Source organism: Desmodus rotundus, chromosome 11 (genome assembly GCF_022682495.2).
Source record: "Desmodus rotundus isolate HL8 chromosome 11, HLdesRot8A.1, whole genome shotgun sequence".
NCBI classification, from domain to species: domain Eukaryota; kingdom Metazoa; phylum Chordata; class Mammalia; order Chiroptera; family Phyllostomidae; genus Desmodus; species Desmodus rotundus.
This window is the reverse complement of record NC_071397.1, coordinates 60,303,624-60,316,609: the sequence shown is the minus strand read 5'-3', so window position 1 is coordinate 60,316,609 and position 12,986 is coordinate 60,303,624. Positions and strand designations below refer to the sequence as shown.

The 12,986-nt window shown below is 37.1% G+C and overlaps 1 protein-coding gene across 2 annotated transcripts in view; it reads left to right on the top strand.

Annotated features, from left to right (window-relative positions):
• The window catches only part of PDSS2 (decaprenyl diphosphate synthase subunit 2), a 241,908-nt gene that overhangs the window by 154,736 nt on the left and 74,186 nt on the right, over nucleotides 1-12,986 (top strand). For both annotated transcript variants that reach the window (XM_024551782.4, XM_045188650.3), the window contains exon 4: nucleotides 10,395-10,469. In XM_024551782.4, coding sequence (XP_024407550.2) covers nucleotides 10,395-10,469 — 75 coding nt within the window. The remainder of the gene's footprint in view (nucleotides 1-10,394; nucleotides 10,470-12,986) is intronic.

The window sequence follows — 12,986 nt, the reverse complement described above, 5'->3', positions numbered from 1 at the left end:
AGTTGTATTGATAAAATTTTGGTTTTAGCATTTCCATCATTTTCTTGAATCCTCAGAGTTGTAAATTCTCAATAAAAAAAAATCACTCTAAACTAAAGTTGGCTTATGAGGCCTTAACCCAGGAGCAAATTTTATTTATTTAGCAATAGTGATTGGGGAAGAGTCCTTTTCTGGCAGCTAATGACCTACTGGAGGACTTATGTGCCCAAGGCAAAGCTGAAGGCCATTAGCCCAACAGGTCATTAACTGACAAATGCCTGACCCTGAGGTCATTTCTGATACTGTAAACTGTGAAAACATTAAAGTGGGTTTGTTGGAAAGTATAGCTCTGCCAAAGAAGTTTCTTTGTAAGCATTTTTGAAAAATGCATTAAATTGTTTATTATTCATGTGGCTTAATCATCTTTATTTGGGGCCATTTTCACTGAGCAGAGTAAGTCAGTTGGTCATCAGTAAACACCAAAACTCTATGTCCAGTCTTTAGTTTTTTAAAGGACAGTTTCCCTCTTTAGAATATCAGATCAACAACTACTTCATTACTAAGCAGCTTCAGCTACACTGTTGTGAATCACTTATGTTTTCATAATGTGTTGAACTATACAGGCATTTTGCTATTTTCTACTCCTCAGAGATGACCTATAAAGCTACCAAGAGAAGTGGACAGAGTCCCAAGGTGGAAGTCTGTATACTTAATTCCTATCTCTGGCTTTTATTTTTTTTAATTAGCCATTTAACATTGGATAATTCATTTTACCTCCCAGAGTTTCAGGTTCAGTTCTTTTCTTTCCAGACTATTTGTCTAATGTCTTAATTACCCCCACTTTACAAGTGAAAGTAGAACCCTCATAATGTAGAATATTTAGTATTTATTAAAATTACTACCAAACATCTTTAAATAGCATTAACATATTTATTGAGTGCTTGCTATGTAGTAAGCACGGTTGTAAGCACATTAAACCCATTTAATCCCTTCTGAGATTCAGGAAAGGGTTAAGTAATTTCTTTCCTGTACCACTGCTACTGAATGATAGAGCTGCTGTCTAAATCCAGGCAATTTGGCTCCAAAATCCTCATGCTTAACTAAAGTAGAAAACCAACAAGCCAACAGAGAACCATGATAACTTTTTTGCCAGCAATTTTGCAGTTAGCAATCCTGGAATTTATATCATAAACAACTACTAGTTTTTAAATATTGGAGTAAATATTTCAATGTAAGCGTCAATAGGGACTTTAGAACACATTTTAGAGAAATAACTATTAAGCAAAGACAATTTATTTTTTTAGTTTTCTCATCTGTAAAATAAAGGCAGGATTATCTTCATCCCCTATATTCTTGCTCCAATATTCTCTAATTTTGAGTGTTGTAGGAAGGGTCTGAACTTAAAATATACAACCATATCCTGAAAACGGCATGAAATTTGAAGGAATAAAAAAGACCAAGAAAAGTTGTTTATAAAATAGAGATATATTAGAGAAATCTTTAGAACGTAGTACCAGTAGGGCTAAGTTATTTTTAGAATGACATTGAATCATACATTCTAGAGAGCTGTGGAGGTATTTGGAAGGAATACAATTACAGTTTTAGGCAAGGTACATGGATTTTAGTGCATATGATTCATGTTTTTATTTCTGTGGCTGCCTTTGAAGTACAAACCTTGGGATGTCTCTAAATTACAAATATCTGCCTTTTACTGTGGCCCGATTTAAAGGGAACTGGTTGAGCTGAAAAGTGACTTGTGATACCCAAAAGACATGGTATCCTTGGAATTTGCAAGATGTGTGTGAATCCCAGAAAAATCCTGAAATTTTTAATGCTTTGTCCCAATGGGGTCTAAGCCAATTGTTTTATGAAGTTTGCAGGATCAAAGCTGGAAGTCAGCGTCACGATATAAACCAACGTGATCGATACGCACCTAACGGAGTAAACTCCGCAGTACCCAGGATGATTCCGTTTCATCCTGCTTCCTGCCTCTATTTGCATTCAGTTAATTCACATGTTTTGATATAAACTGATAAAGAAATTAATACCTTTTCAGACATTTCAGAATAACAGTGTTTAAACTGCTTGCCAGAAGTTTGGGACTTCATGTGCAATTAAGATGGCTAATCAATGTATGAGCTCTGCATGACATACCAGCATCATGTAAGATAATGTTTCAAATCACAGATTGCATCATGTTTATTGGTGGGTCGTGAAATCAGTTTAGCCAATCTCAATGCTTTCTTAATGGAATATAATAGAAAACAGAGGAATAATAAAACTTTTATGAAACTTCATTCATTTTTATATGAGTGTATATACTTTGTCACTATGTGAAATACAGTTATTACTGTGGGTTGCAATTTTAAAATTTTGGAAGTCGATACTATTAGGCAGTGTTCTAGTCAGCAGCATCTGTCCAGTTGATGAAATATTGTACTATGATGTTTCATATCATATACTATAATATATACTGTAATATAAAGTTTTGCATTGTGAACTTGGGTTTCTCAAGTTTAACCTTTAGGTAAAATCACACTTGGAAAGCATCACTGAAAAAAAATGGAGCTTATCAGCCACATGGGAAAAAGTGGGCGGATCACTGAAATGGCAGATACAATTCTCTAGGAGAAAGTTTGGTCAGAACAAGGTACGCTGTATAATAATGCTGCTAAGCCAAGAACGTGCTAATACGGAGCAGACTTCATGTGCGTCATTCCCAGACAGAGGGTGGAAAGTCAAAGTGTAACTTGTGTGGCAACATCAGAATTACTTCTTTTGTTTCGTGACTAAGCATTCAGTTCTCAGCTACTATTCACAGTTTTTGTAATAATGTTGGATCCTTGGCACAACTAATTTTTTTTAACCTATGAGAAAGCCTCTCTTTCTCCTTTATTTCTTATGAAAAGTTAATCTTGATTTAAGCATTCTAAATTATTTGCCACTTTTTCAGGGAAGTAATCATTGTTTAAATAGTAAATGATTATTTGTCATTGTTCAGTGACAAACAGAAGGCCAAGAACCATATACCTTCATTCAACAGGTGACCAAATTGTTGGAGCACTTTTTTACTGTGAGTAAAAGAAATCCACATTTTTGGCTAATTAACTATTCCTTAAAGTTTTTATGAATAAAAAATGTATACAGCTGCACATTTAGTTACTTCTGGTCATGGGGCTTACTGTTGATAAAGCACAGACACCTCTTACCGAGAGGGAAGGCAAATTGAAGTCCAAGAATGGATGTGACTGGCCCAGGGTCATGCAGCTTACCTGGGTCTTAGCCTTCTAAGTGATCAGACACAGATTAACGGCCTTGTAGGCTGCATCTACTTTCATTAGTGCAGTACCAGGCCGGTAATAAATGGTCTGTCACCAAATGTTTATAAAATGAGTGCACTAGTCAATAATAATATTAATTTTCAACAGTTCAGTGTCAAGCCATTCTCCTGAACTTGTGGACTATTTCTTATAAGCTTTATCAGTTGTGATTTTATATACTTTTCTTTAATTCACAAAATTTTCCTGAGTCCTTTCTGACAAATGTTACCAGTAGAGGTTATAAACCAATGTATCAGCTGTTCTAAATTAAAAATTAAGATTATCAATTTGCCGAGTTTTTGCTGCACCTGTCCTATTTGCAGTGCCATTTCTCTCTCCGCTCTTCCCTCTTAGCCAAAAAGAACTTCCAGCTCACTAGAACAGATTGCCATCCCTCCCACAAATAAGCTCGGCCTTACACATTTGGCAGCATTGAACAGCCTCCCTTCAAAAAGCCAAGTTAGGAGCTTCCTCCAGAACTCCTGTGAGTTAGTGGTGTGTTTATCGTAGCAGACCTTTCATCATTGTCTTCATTAAACCTAGTCTTTGTCTGATGGGAAGGAGTGGAGAGAACCATTCTTTCATAGGCTTCATCAATGGCTTTATTAAGGCCGTTCATTTATATTAATCAGCATTGCAGATTAGGGCTCATCTGGGTTGTTTTTGCCCAGGTGGTGGGTGAGTAGATTCACCCCTTACTTGGCCACTGCTGCTGTTCCCTGTGTTCTTTCAAGGTTGGTTCTCCACTGAGCCTGCCAGCCCGGTAGCTGTGGCTGAACACTGAGGGCTGAATCCACGTGGAGGGAGATAGTTTGCTTAAACACAGTTTATAAATGATAAAGTGCTTTACAAGTGATAGAGATTATTATTGGTTTCTCTATGGGGTTGCACCGCTCCCCCTCTACCTTACCTTCCTAATATCAATCTTTCTGTCTTTAAATACACCTCTCAAATACTTTGTGCCTCATTTGTATAAAGAGGAACTAAAGACTGTTGCTTACTGCTCTGATTACTACCATTAGCAGGATACTCAGCATCCTTTGTAAATATATTTTTCTCTAAGACCTTTTCATTGACAATAGAGGTTTTCTGGCTTAAAAAAAATCTTGACAATATCCCTTCAAATGCCAAAGCTCTTTGAAAAGGACACACTTACATTAAATTCGTCTTTTGTTTCTCCCAAGATGTATATGAAAAACAGTTCTTCCCCAAGGACACTTTACCTCTGCCACTGCCTTGTGCATTGCTGTTTGTTCCTGAAGGTGGGGGGAGGAGTGCAATACATTTGCGTGTAATTAATGCCCTCAGCACTGCAGATGCGTGCACACACGACTGTTTCCTTTGCTAGCAGCTGTTAAGAGTAGTAAAAGCTGAGGGGCCATGTGTTCATTTGCTTCATAAATGGAGTGATGGATCACATGTTGTCTTGTCATTCCACACTGTAGCAAACACCGGCATTAAAACAACCTTCTCGGCACAAGTTTTTGAAAGAAGATTATAAATCTGTAATAGCCTCCACAGTTCTTACATACCTACCAGGCAAATTGCATATGTAGCACCTTTTTTAAGTAAAATAAAATACAACTAAACTGCCTTAACATATCAACTCAGTTAGCTTATGCTGGCTAGCTTTAACTGAGCCCCATTCGTTTATAGTTAACATTTTTCTAAAGATTTAGTAGCATTTTACTTTGAACGTAGGATAGGTGGTCTACTCAAACCGAAGTGTTCTGGTTTACTAGCTAGACACCTACAAGTCTGGTGAGTTTACTTCATCTGTCAAATGTTAACTGGCAGGACTCCTGAGTCACGTTTATTGAGAAAGAACAGTTTGTCTACACGGAATGCTTTTTAATCCTACTTTTGCTAATCCAGGGACTATCGATTGAGTATATTCCATAAATCAATTTGGGAATATAGCTTAGCATGAAGCTTCTCTGAGACCAAAAGCCCCCACCCATGAGAGTAGGTTTATTATTTTATCTGATTATTAAAGCGGTATAATAAAATGAGGGAGGAAATGTAATACATTGTAAATTTAAGCAATATAGAAAAGTTGAAGGAAAAATTGTTTCTTAAATTTGCACACAACCACAGGTCTTTTTTTTTTTAAGATTTTATTTATTTTTAGACAGAGGGGAAGGGAGAAAGAGAGGGAAACATCAATGTGTGGTTGCCCCTCATGCACCCCCTACTGGGGACCTGGCCCACACCTCAGGCATGTGCCCTGACTGGGAATCAAACTAGTGACTCTTTGGTTTGGAGGCCAGTGTTCAATCCACTGAGCCACACCAGCCAGAGCTAAAGAAAAAAAATTTAATTAAAAATCATTTGGAATCTTACCACTTATATATTATCATTATTAATATTCTATTGTCCTTTATTATTGATTTGAGAAAGAGAGAGAAACAATGATGTGTTGTTCCACTTATTTATACATTCATTGGTTGCTTTTTGTATGTGCCCTGACCAGAGATTGAACTTGCAACCTTGGTATATTGGGGTGATGCACTAACCAAATGAGCTACCCAGCCAGGGCCTTTTGTCTTTTCTTTTATACTTTTATCTCTGCATATATAAACACATAAATTGACCTTATTTTTGTCTTAAAAGTAGCTATCATGCTATTCTGCTTTGAAACCAGACTTTTTTATCCTTTAGAATATTTTACAGACGTCTTCGAATAGTAAGTGAGGATATTTTTTTGGTCACTGTTTTTTTTAGCACCCCCTACTTCTCTCAATTTCTATTTTTTATAATGAGAATTTTACTAAAGCTCAGGACATAGTCATCACAACACCTTTTTATAGGCATCACTTCAGTTTTTTAGTTAAAAAAAAATCATTGAATTGTAGTTAACGCTTGCCAAAAGATAAAGAATGAAGCAATTACATACTCTCCTGAGATTGATGAAATTTGTCCTGTAAAATCAATATTTAAGAAATTGATTCGGCCCTGACTAGTGTGACTCAGTTGGTTGGGTATCGTACCACAAAACAAAAGGTCACCAGTTCATTCCTGGTCTGGGCACATGCCTGGGTTGGGGGTTTGGTTCCCAGTTGGGACATGCAACTGATCAATGTTTCTCTCTCACATTGATGTTTCTCTCCCTTTCTTTCTCCCTCCCTTCCTGTGTCTCTAAAAAATAAATAAAATCTTTAAAAAAAGAAAAAGAAAATCATTCCAAAGTTCAGTTGTATCAGATCTGTGTGCTAAGGGTTAGGTGCATGTGGGTACTGCCTATTCCTTATCTTTGGTGAGAGAGCAGTGATTAAAGTGGGAAAGATCAAGTGTTGCTTAAGAATGCCAGTTAGAAGTACACTGTTCACTTACTTTTCCATGTGACCTCCCTGGTAGCCAAAAAATGAGGTGGCAGGAGAAGCCAGCTCACAACACTGACATTGTAAATGGTTACCACTCTGGCTCACAGAAAGCTAAGGTGTTAGAAAATTGGGGAATAGTGTATGGCATTGCTGTGGTCAGATTTAAACATATGGCACAAAGTGAAGAGAAAGGCATTTTTGCATTTGAATGTACAGGTAGGTGAGCAATTCTGCTATTCCCACAACCTCCAAAATGCAGAAATGAAGAAAACTATCTCCCATTTTTTTATTCTCTAGACTGCTAAAGTATATTTTATAATACTGATGATGACAGTAATATAATCTGAAATTATTTCAGGATGCAACAAGTCATTGTTGCAAAGATCTCTGATTTTGGTTGAAACAGTCTTTCTGTGTATTTTGTTGTTGAATTAAAATTCATTTTCTTCCACAGTGTTTGGGCATCCAATGTAAAAGATGCTGTGATCTTGGTTTCCACACTATGACTTTGACCTACCCAAGACTTGTATTGAAAATATAGAGTAATAATTTAGAAATATAGAAGACCAGTAAGTTAACACTCACTGGGACTTGTGTTCCAGGTGCTTTTTCTAAGTGCTCTACATACTTACTCATTAGAGAAGGAAGTGATGTGGGCAACTAGAGCCATTATTTGTTTGATGTAACTTTGCACTTAAACCTGATGTCATTCTGAATCCGATATGTATGAATCACTCCCAAGCCTTAGAGCCCTTCAAGACCCACGCTCAGCAATGTGACCTTTTACTGACCCAAGTAGGACTTCTTGCCAGCTTGTTGGGGTAGGCTACAAGTCATAAGGGTTTTAAAAAATGGAAATTGTTTCCTTTTGATTCTAGGTATTGGAACTAAGGGGGATTGGGTACAAAAAGTTTCTCAGATAAAGTAATCAGTATCAGACAGAAGAAAAGGTTCATATAAAAAGAACAGATTACCAAAAAAGAAGTTTTTAAGTTTACATGCTTAATTATACATACTAAGATTTGCATTTCTAGACGCTTAGAATCTTAGAACTGGAAGGGACCTTACGGAATTGTTTTGCCTCTTTTCTCATTTTATAATTAAGGAAAAACAAAATCTTGATTTTGCCCTAAATCTCACAATGAAATAAGGAGTAGGCCTCGAAGTAGAATCTAGATCCTCTGGCTCCCCGTCCCCTGCTCTGTCATTACCTTCTGATCTGTTGGGCTTCTGACGGTGACTAACACTGAGGCTCTTTGAGCCTCTCTTCCTTTAGAACATGATTGCTTGCCCTGCTGGGCTGGAGAAACAGAAGTCCTTGAATGTTCCCCATGGTTGCTCTTGTCCAAAGCACCAAGAAGTCTGGGCCTTGGGCTCTTAGCCTTGGGAGGTCTAGCCTTAGGCTTCTGGATTCTCCTCTGGCTGCCACTATCCTTGCTAGCATTTAGGGTTGCTTGAACAAATTAGTCCTCAAGAATCTGAAGAAGAAAAATGTCATTAAGCAACTGCTTTCTTGTATTTTAGTACAAGTTATCTAAACAGGTGAAGGCCTGTGGTAGTAAGCCACATAATGAAAAAAAGATTAGTTTTGTTAAAGTATGTGTGGCTGGTCCCCTTGTGGTCTTTGTATAAATATTTGCAATTTTAAAGGAGGGTGATGCTTAAACACATCTCTATTTGATATAATTTTAAAAGTAAACATTTCGGGCAATGGAAAGAGATTTAAGTGTGCTCAGAGTCACCCTTGCCTGGGATACATGCAGTTCCCCTAGGCTGTTCCAGTTTTTCAAGGTCTCTCCTCTTCCTGGACTTGGTAACCCACTATAGTCCAAAGCTTTTTCCTTAATGGTTACCATCGGCTATGAAGGTGTATTCTGCTCAATTTGGAAGTATACGTCATTCACAAATTATGAACTTGCAAGTACAGTCTGCCTGTACTTACTGATTGCTGATTGCTTTAAGAGAAGAATAGTCAGAGAGTAAAATGTTGTTGTTGCTTCTACCTCATCTGGAATTTCAGGGAAGTAAAGGAACCCTGTGGTTATCCAGAGCCAGATCCATTGTTAAAAGTTCATACCATCATTCTGACATTTAGTGTCAGACTTTCTCTTTGTAAATCCCTCTTCACTTTACCAGTGCTGGTCTCAGAGCTCAAACTGTTTCAAAACCATAACATTTCTTAGTGAGTGATTGATCTGTATTGTGTGTCCCGCCATCAGGAGGATCTTGGGATGTTGCTTGTATAAACTGTAATCCAATCTGATACTGTGCATTTAGTTACAGTCTTTCATAGACCTAGTGGAGATACTCAATCCTCCTGGATTTGGGAATAGGGCTTATCTGATACCTTCAGGGGAAAAAAAATCCATTCATTTTTCTCTTTTCCCCACTTAAATAACTCAACACATCTGGTAACACTGTAGGATCATTGTCCTTCCAGTTCCTCTGCAGCTCATATTGCTACAATATTTCTTAAGTATTTAGTTACCTAAAGGGCAATGTGATTTAAAAAAAAAAAAGACTTTGTATAGTTCTTACAAATTAACCCATTTGCAGAGCTAGAAAAAAATACTCCTTTAATCAGCAAAATTTCCATATCAGCAGCCTTGTGTAAGTTATGCAGTAAGTATGTAAATATAAGTTTGGATATAAATGCTCATGTGTTAAAGTTTTAAAGCAAGTCTTTCTATAAATTAATGTAATTTGCCTCTAAGAAAATGTTTATTAAATCCAAGGTACCTGAAATTGAAGTATCTTGTTGTTTGGTTCTGTATCCTTTGGCTTAATAATGTCTTCAATTACAAGAATGATAAAAGCTGAAACAAAATCCTTTAATTCAGTCAGAACTGAGCTAAATTTTAGGAAGCAAAGAGTGGGAATCAGATACAGAACTGCATAATATTGGAAGCTAAATATACAAGATATTAAGTCTTCATAAGAAGCGGATAGGGTTGCCTTGAGGAATTCTTATTTGAAATGGCTGCAATGAACATTATAATAAATAGCACTATTTTATCTTTCTGAATTAAGATGATTTATGCAAACAACTCTAGATTGTACAGTAGTTCCAAAGAGACCATTTACTGTTTTCTGCTTGTTTTACATTCTGGAACAAGTTCAAAGCTTTTGATTTTGTTTGATTTTTTTAAAATAGCCCGAGCCTTGAAAGTAATACAGGTTTGATGGATACGATTTCAGCACTGTGTTTCTGTAAAAAAATTTTCAAGTTTGAAAATACGGTATGTTTGACCCAGGGTTCCTACACCAAATAAATCCACAGTGCATTTTAAGTATGACAGAATGAACACATTTGAAAGGTCAATCATTCTTTTGCATTTGCTTTTCTTTCTGTATCAAGTATGAAAATTAGCATTGTAATCACTGCCAGAATGGGGATATTGAAAAGTATCCACCTGACAGAAATAAACATACAGAAAATAAATTGGATTAAGATTTCAGTAGTTATCTGAAATTTAAGCTTACGTTCAAAGTGGCTATTACTGGACTTTCATGTATAGTGCTGAAATACTGTGACTGTAAGAATTTTTTTTTTTTGCTTAAATTATGACTGAAAAAAATTGGATCACAGCTCTTAATATCCAGGTGGGCAATGTCATTGCCAGAATCTTTGCACTTAACCCTGTTTTTGTTTTGTTTTGTTTCGTTTCTATCAAACATATAAGTACTGCCTTGCTCCTAAGTCTTCTGAGGCATTCTGAGGTAAAAATGTTGTTTTAATTGTTTCTTTTCATTTTTGATCTTGTTTTTTCAGGTTGTGGAACTTTTAGCAAGTGCCCTTAGGGACTTGGTACGAGGAGTATACCATGAAAATTTTACTTCAGCAAAGGTAAGGATTTGTTAGTCATTATAAAATGTTAGGTTAAAAACCCTCATGGCAAAACTAGAATTGACGAGTGAAAATGTCATTTTTGTTTTCTGTTTAAATTGCACATGACATTTTTTTTAGATTAGTGTTTTGGCTACAAATTCATGGCCATACGCTTACTACATAGCAGATTTAGCCAATTAAAACAACCTCTTATCCTCTAGCTGGATTCACAGTCTGTTCGATCTGCAGCAGCCCAGTAGATACCAGGATTTCGCTGGCTGGCAGGTAGCGCTGTCAAAAGACAAGCAGACTGGAGGAACAGCTGAGGTGACTGGGCCCGGCCTTTCCCCAGAGGACGGGGCCTGCCCTCTCCCGGAGGAGTGGACATGATTTTGAGAAGGTGACTGTCAGGCGCACGAGGGAGGGATGTCTCTTATATCTGAGATCCAGAATTTACTGCATTATTAAATTCTCCACGATAAGAATGTCAATGGTTGCACAGTTGGATTATTCTGATAAATTTTATAGATCTAGAATGAAGGCTTTTTGACTCATTTGGCAGGACATCTCAAGGGTTAGGTTTTATTTCCTTAAAATGCCGTTAACACGTTTCAGTAGGATATTGAATGTGAAGCAGTTGCTTCATTGACCACCATCATCATTTAACACGGTATGTGCTGTTGTAAGGGGTTCCCATTATAGTGTTTCATTATTCTAACTTCTTTCGCTTCTGTGTGAGCAAGATTTCACTCACAGCAAATGAGAAAATATATGCATATATGCACATCTTCAGCTTTTTGACATTTCCATTTGAAAAAAGAAAGACAAATTTTACTGGAAGTGAAACATAGAGCATGAGCAACTTGGGTAAGAAATTTAAAAGTATGACCCGGGGGTTCTGGATGGTTCAGAGAGTGGTTGGTGAAATGTGAAGGATTGTACCCTGGGTGTCTGCCTACAGTGTATTCGGTGCAGGGCACTGCAGTTCCCGGCAGGCACATCTAACTTCACCCCAGCAGCACAGTGGAATGCGGAGACCTGGCGGCATGTATGACCACGGTGGTCCCCCTTTCTGTGTTTTTCAAAAACATACCATAGTTCGCCACGGCTGAAGGTTAAAATAGCAGATTATAGAATGGAGGACTCCTGGTCTAGTTCCACTCATAGAAACTCATCCTGCATATGGCGTGATGATGGTGGATAGCTAAGCAGATACCACTGTGGGAAGTGATCACCTAGGTTTTTACACTTAATAGCAGGTACTACTGCCGTCCCCATCTTACATAAGTGAAAATTGAGGTTTAGAACAGATTAAGTAATTTGTCTATGGTCATACAACTTGTTAGTTGAGATTTAAACTCCAGAGCTGAGGCTTTTAACCTCTCGTCCTATGCCTTTATACCTTAATAAAACTTGATTGGCTACTACCCACCTGCCATACCTGGGACCCCACCATATGCAATGATTACAGTGACCTCTTCCGGCAGCTGAGGCCTTGTTTTTCCTTTGGATATTTTCAAGGTGTTCAACTTAGTTTTATATAAAATATTAATATTTTACAGTTAAATATGTATTAATTTTTAAGTGAAAGTGTTATTGGTTTAAAGATTCATGATTTATTCATTCTCACCATTCGTTCACTATAATTAGTTCAGTTCATTAATAATTTAGTGAACATTTGTTACGTACTTTGCTATATGTCAGGCAGACCTAATGGCAACAACAATAATAAATGCTTGGGTAGCACTTTCCAGTTTGCTTATACTTTCTTTCTACACAATCACCAATGGAAAGGGTGACATTTGTTGGCAAACCCATTTATTGAGTTAAAGCCTGAAGTTCATAAATGACAAATAGCAGGAGAGCTTAGTGCCAGAAGTTGTTAATGCATGTTTGACAGTGACATGATCTGAACCCAGGTTTTTTGACTCCACATCTCATATTATCGGTTTCTTCCTGGGGGTGAGAAAAGATGAAGCAGTGATACATGAGCCACCACGTAGCAAGCAGCAGTTGCTGACTTTGATTAACAAATAAGTTTTTACACAAAAGAATCTGTAGCTGCCCGGACTCAGTTGGTTGGGCATCATCCTGCAAACCAAGGGTCTTGGTTTGGTTCCCAGCCAGGGTACATGCCTGGTCCCCAGTCCCCAGTCAGGACATGTGTGGAGGGCAACCTACTTGATGTTTCTTTGTGGTCTTGATATTTCTCTCCCTCTCTTTCTCCTTCGAATAGAATAGAATAGAATAGAATAGAATAGAATAGAATAGAATAGAATAGAATAGAGGTAGCTATATGCTTTGTTCATCTGCCCTCTTTCCCCACCACCTCCCCAAACAGAGTCCTTCAGTGCATTCAAGACTTTTTTTAAGCAGTTACATTTCTGAATATAGCCAAACTATTTGAAGTGCTATTTTTTTTATTCTTACAGATTTTATAGAATTTTATTTTTACAGATATAGAATTTATAGAATACATGCAGATATTTTAAGTAAAGTGCTATTTTTTTTTAAATAATGGAAGCAAAAATGCAT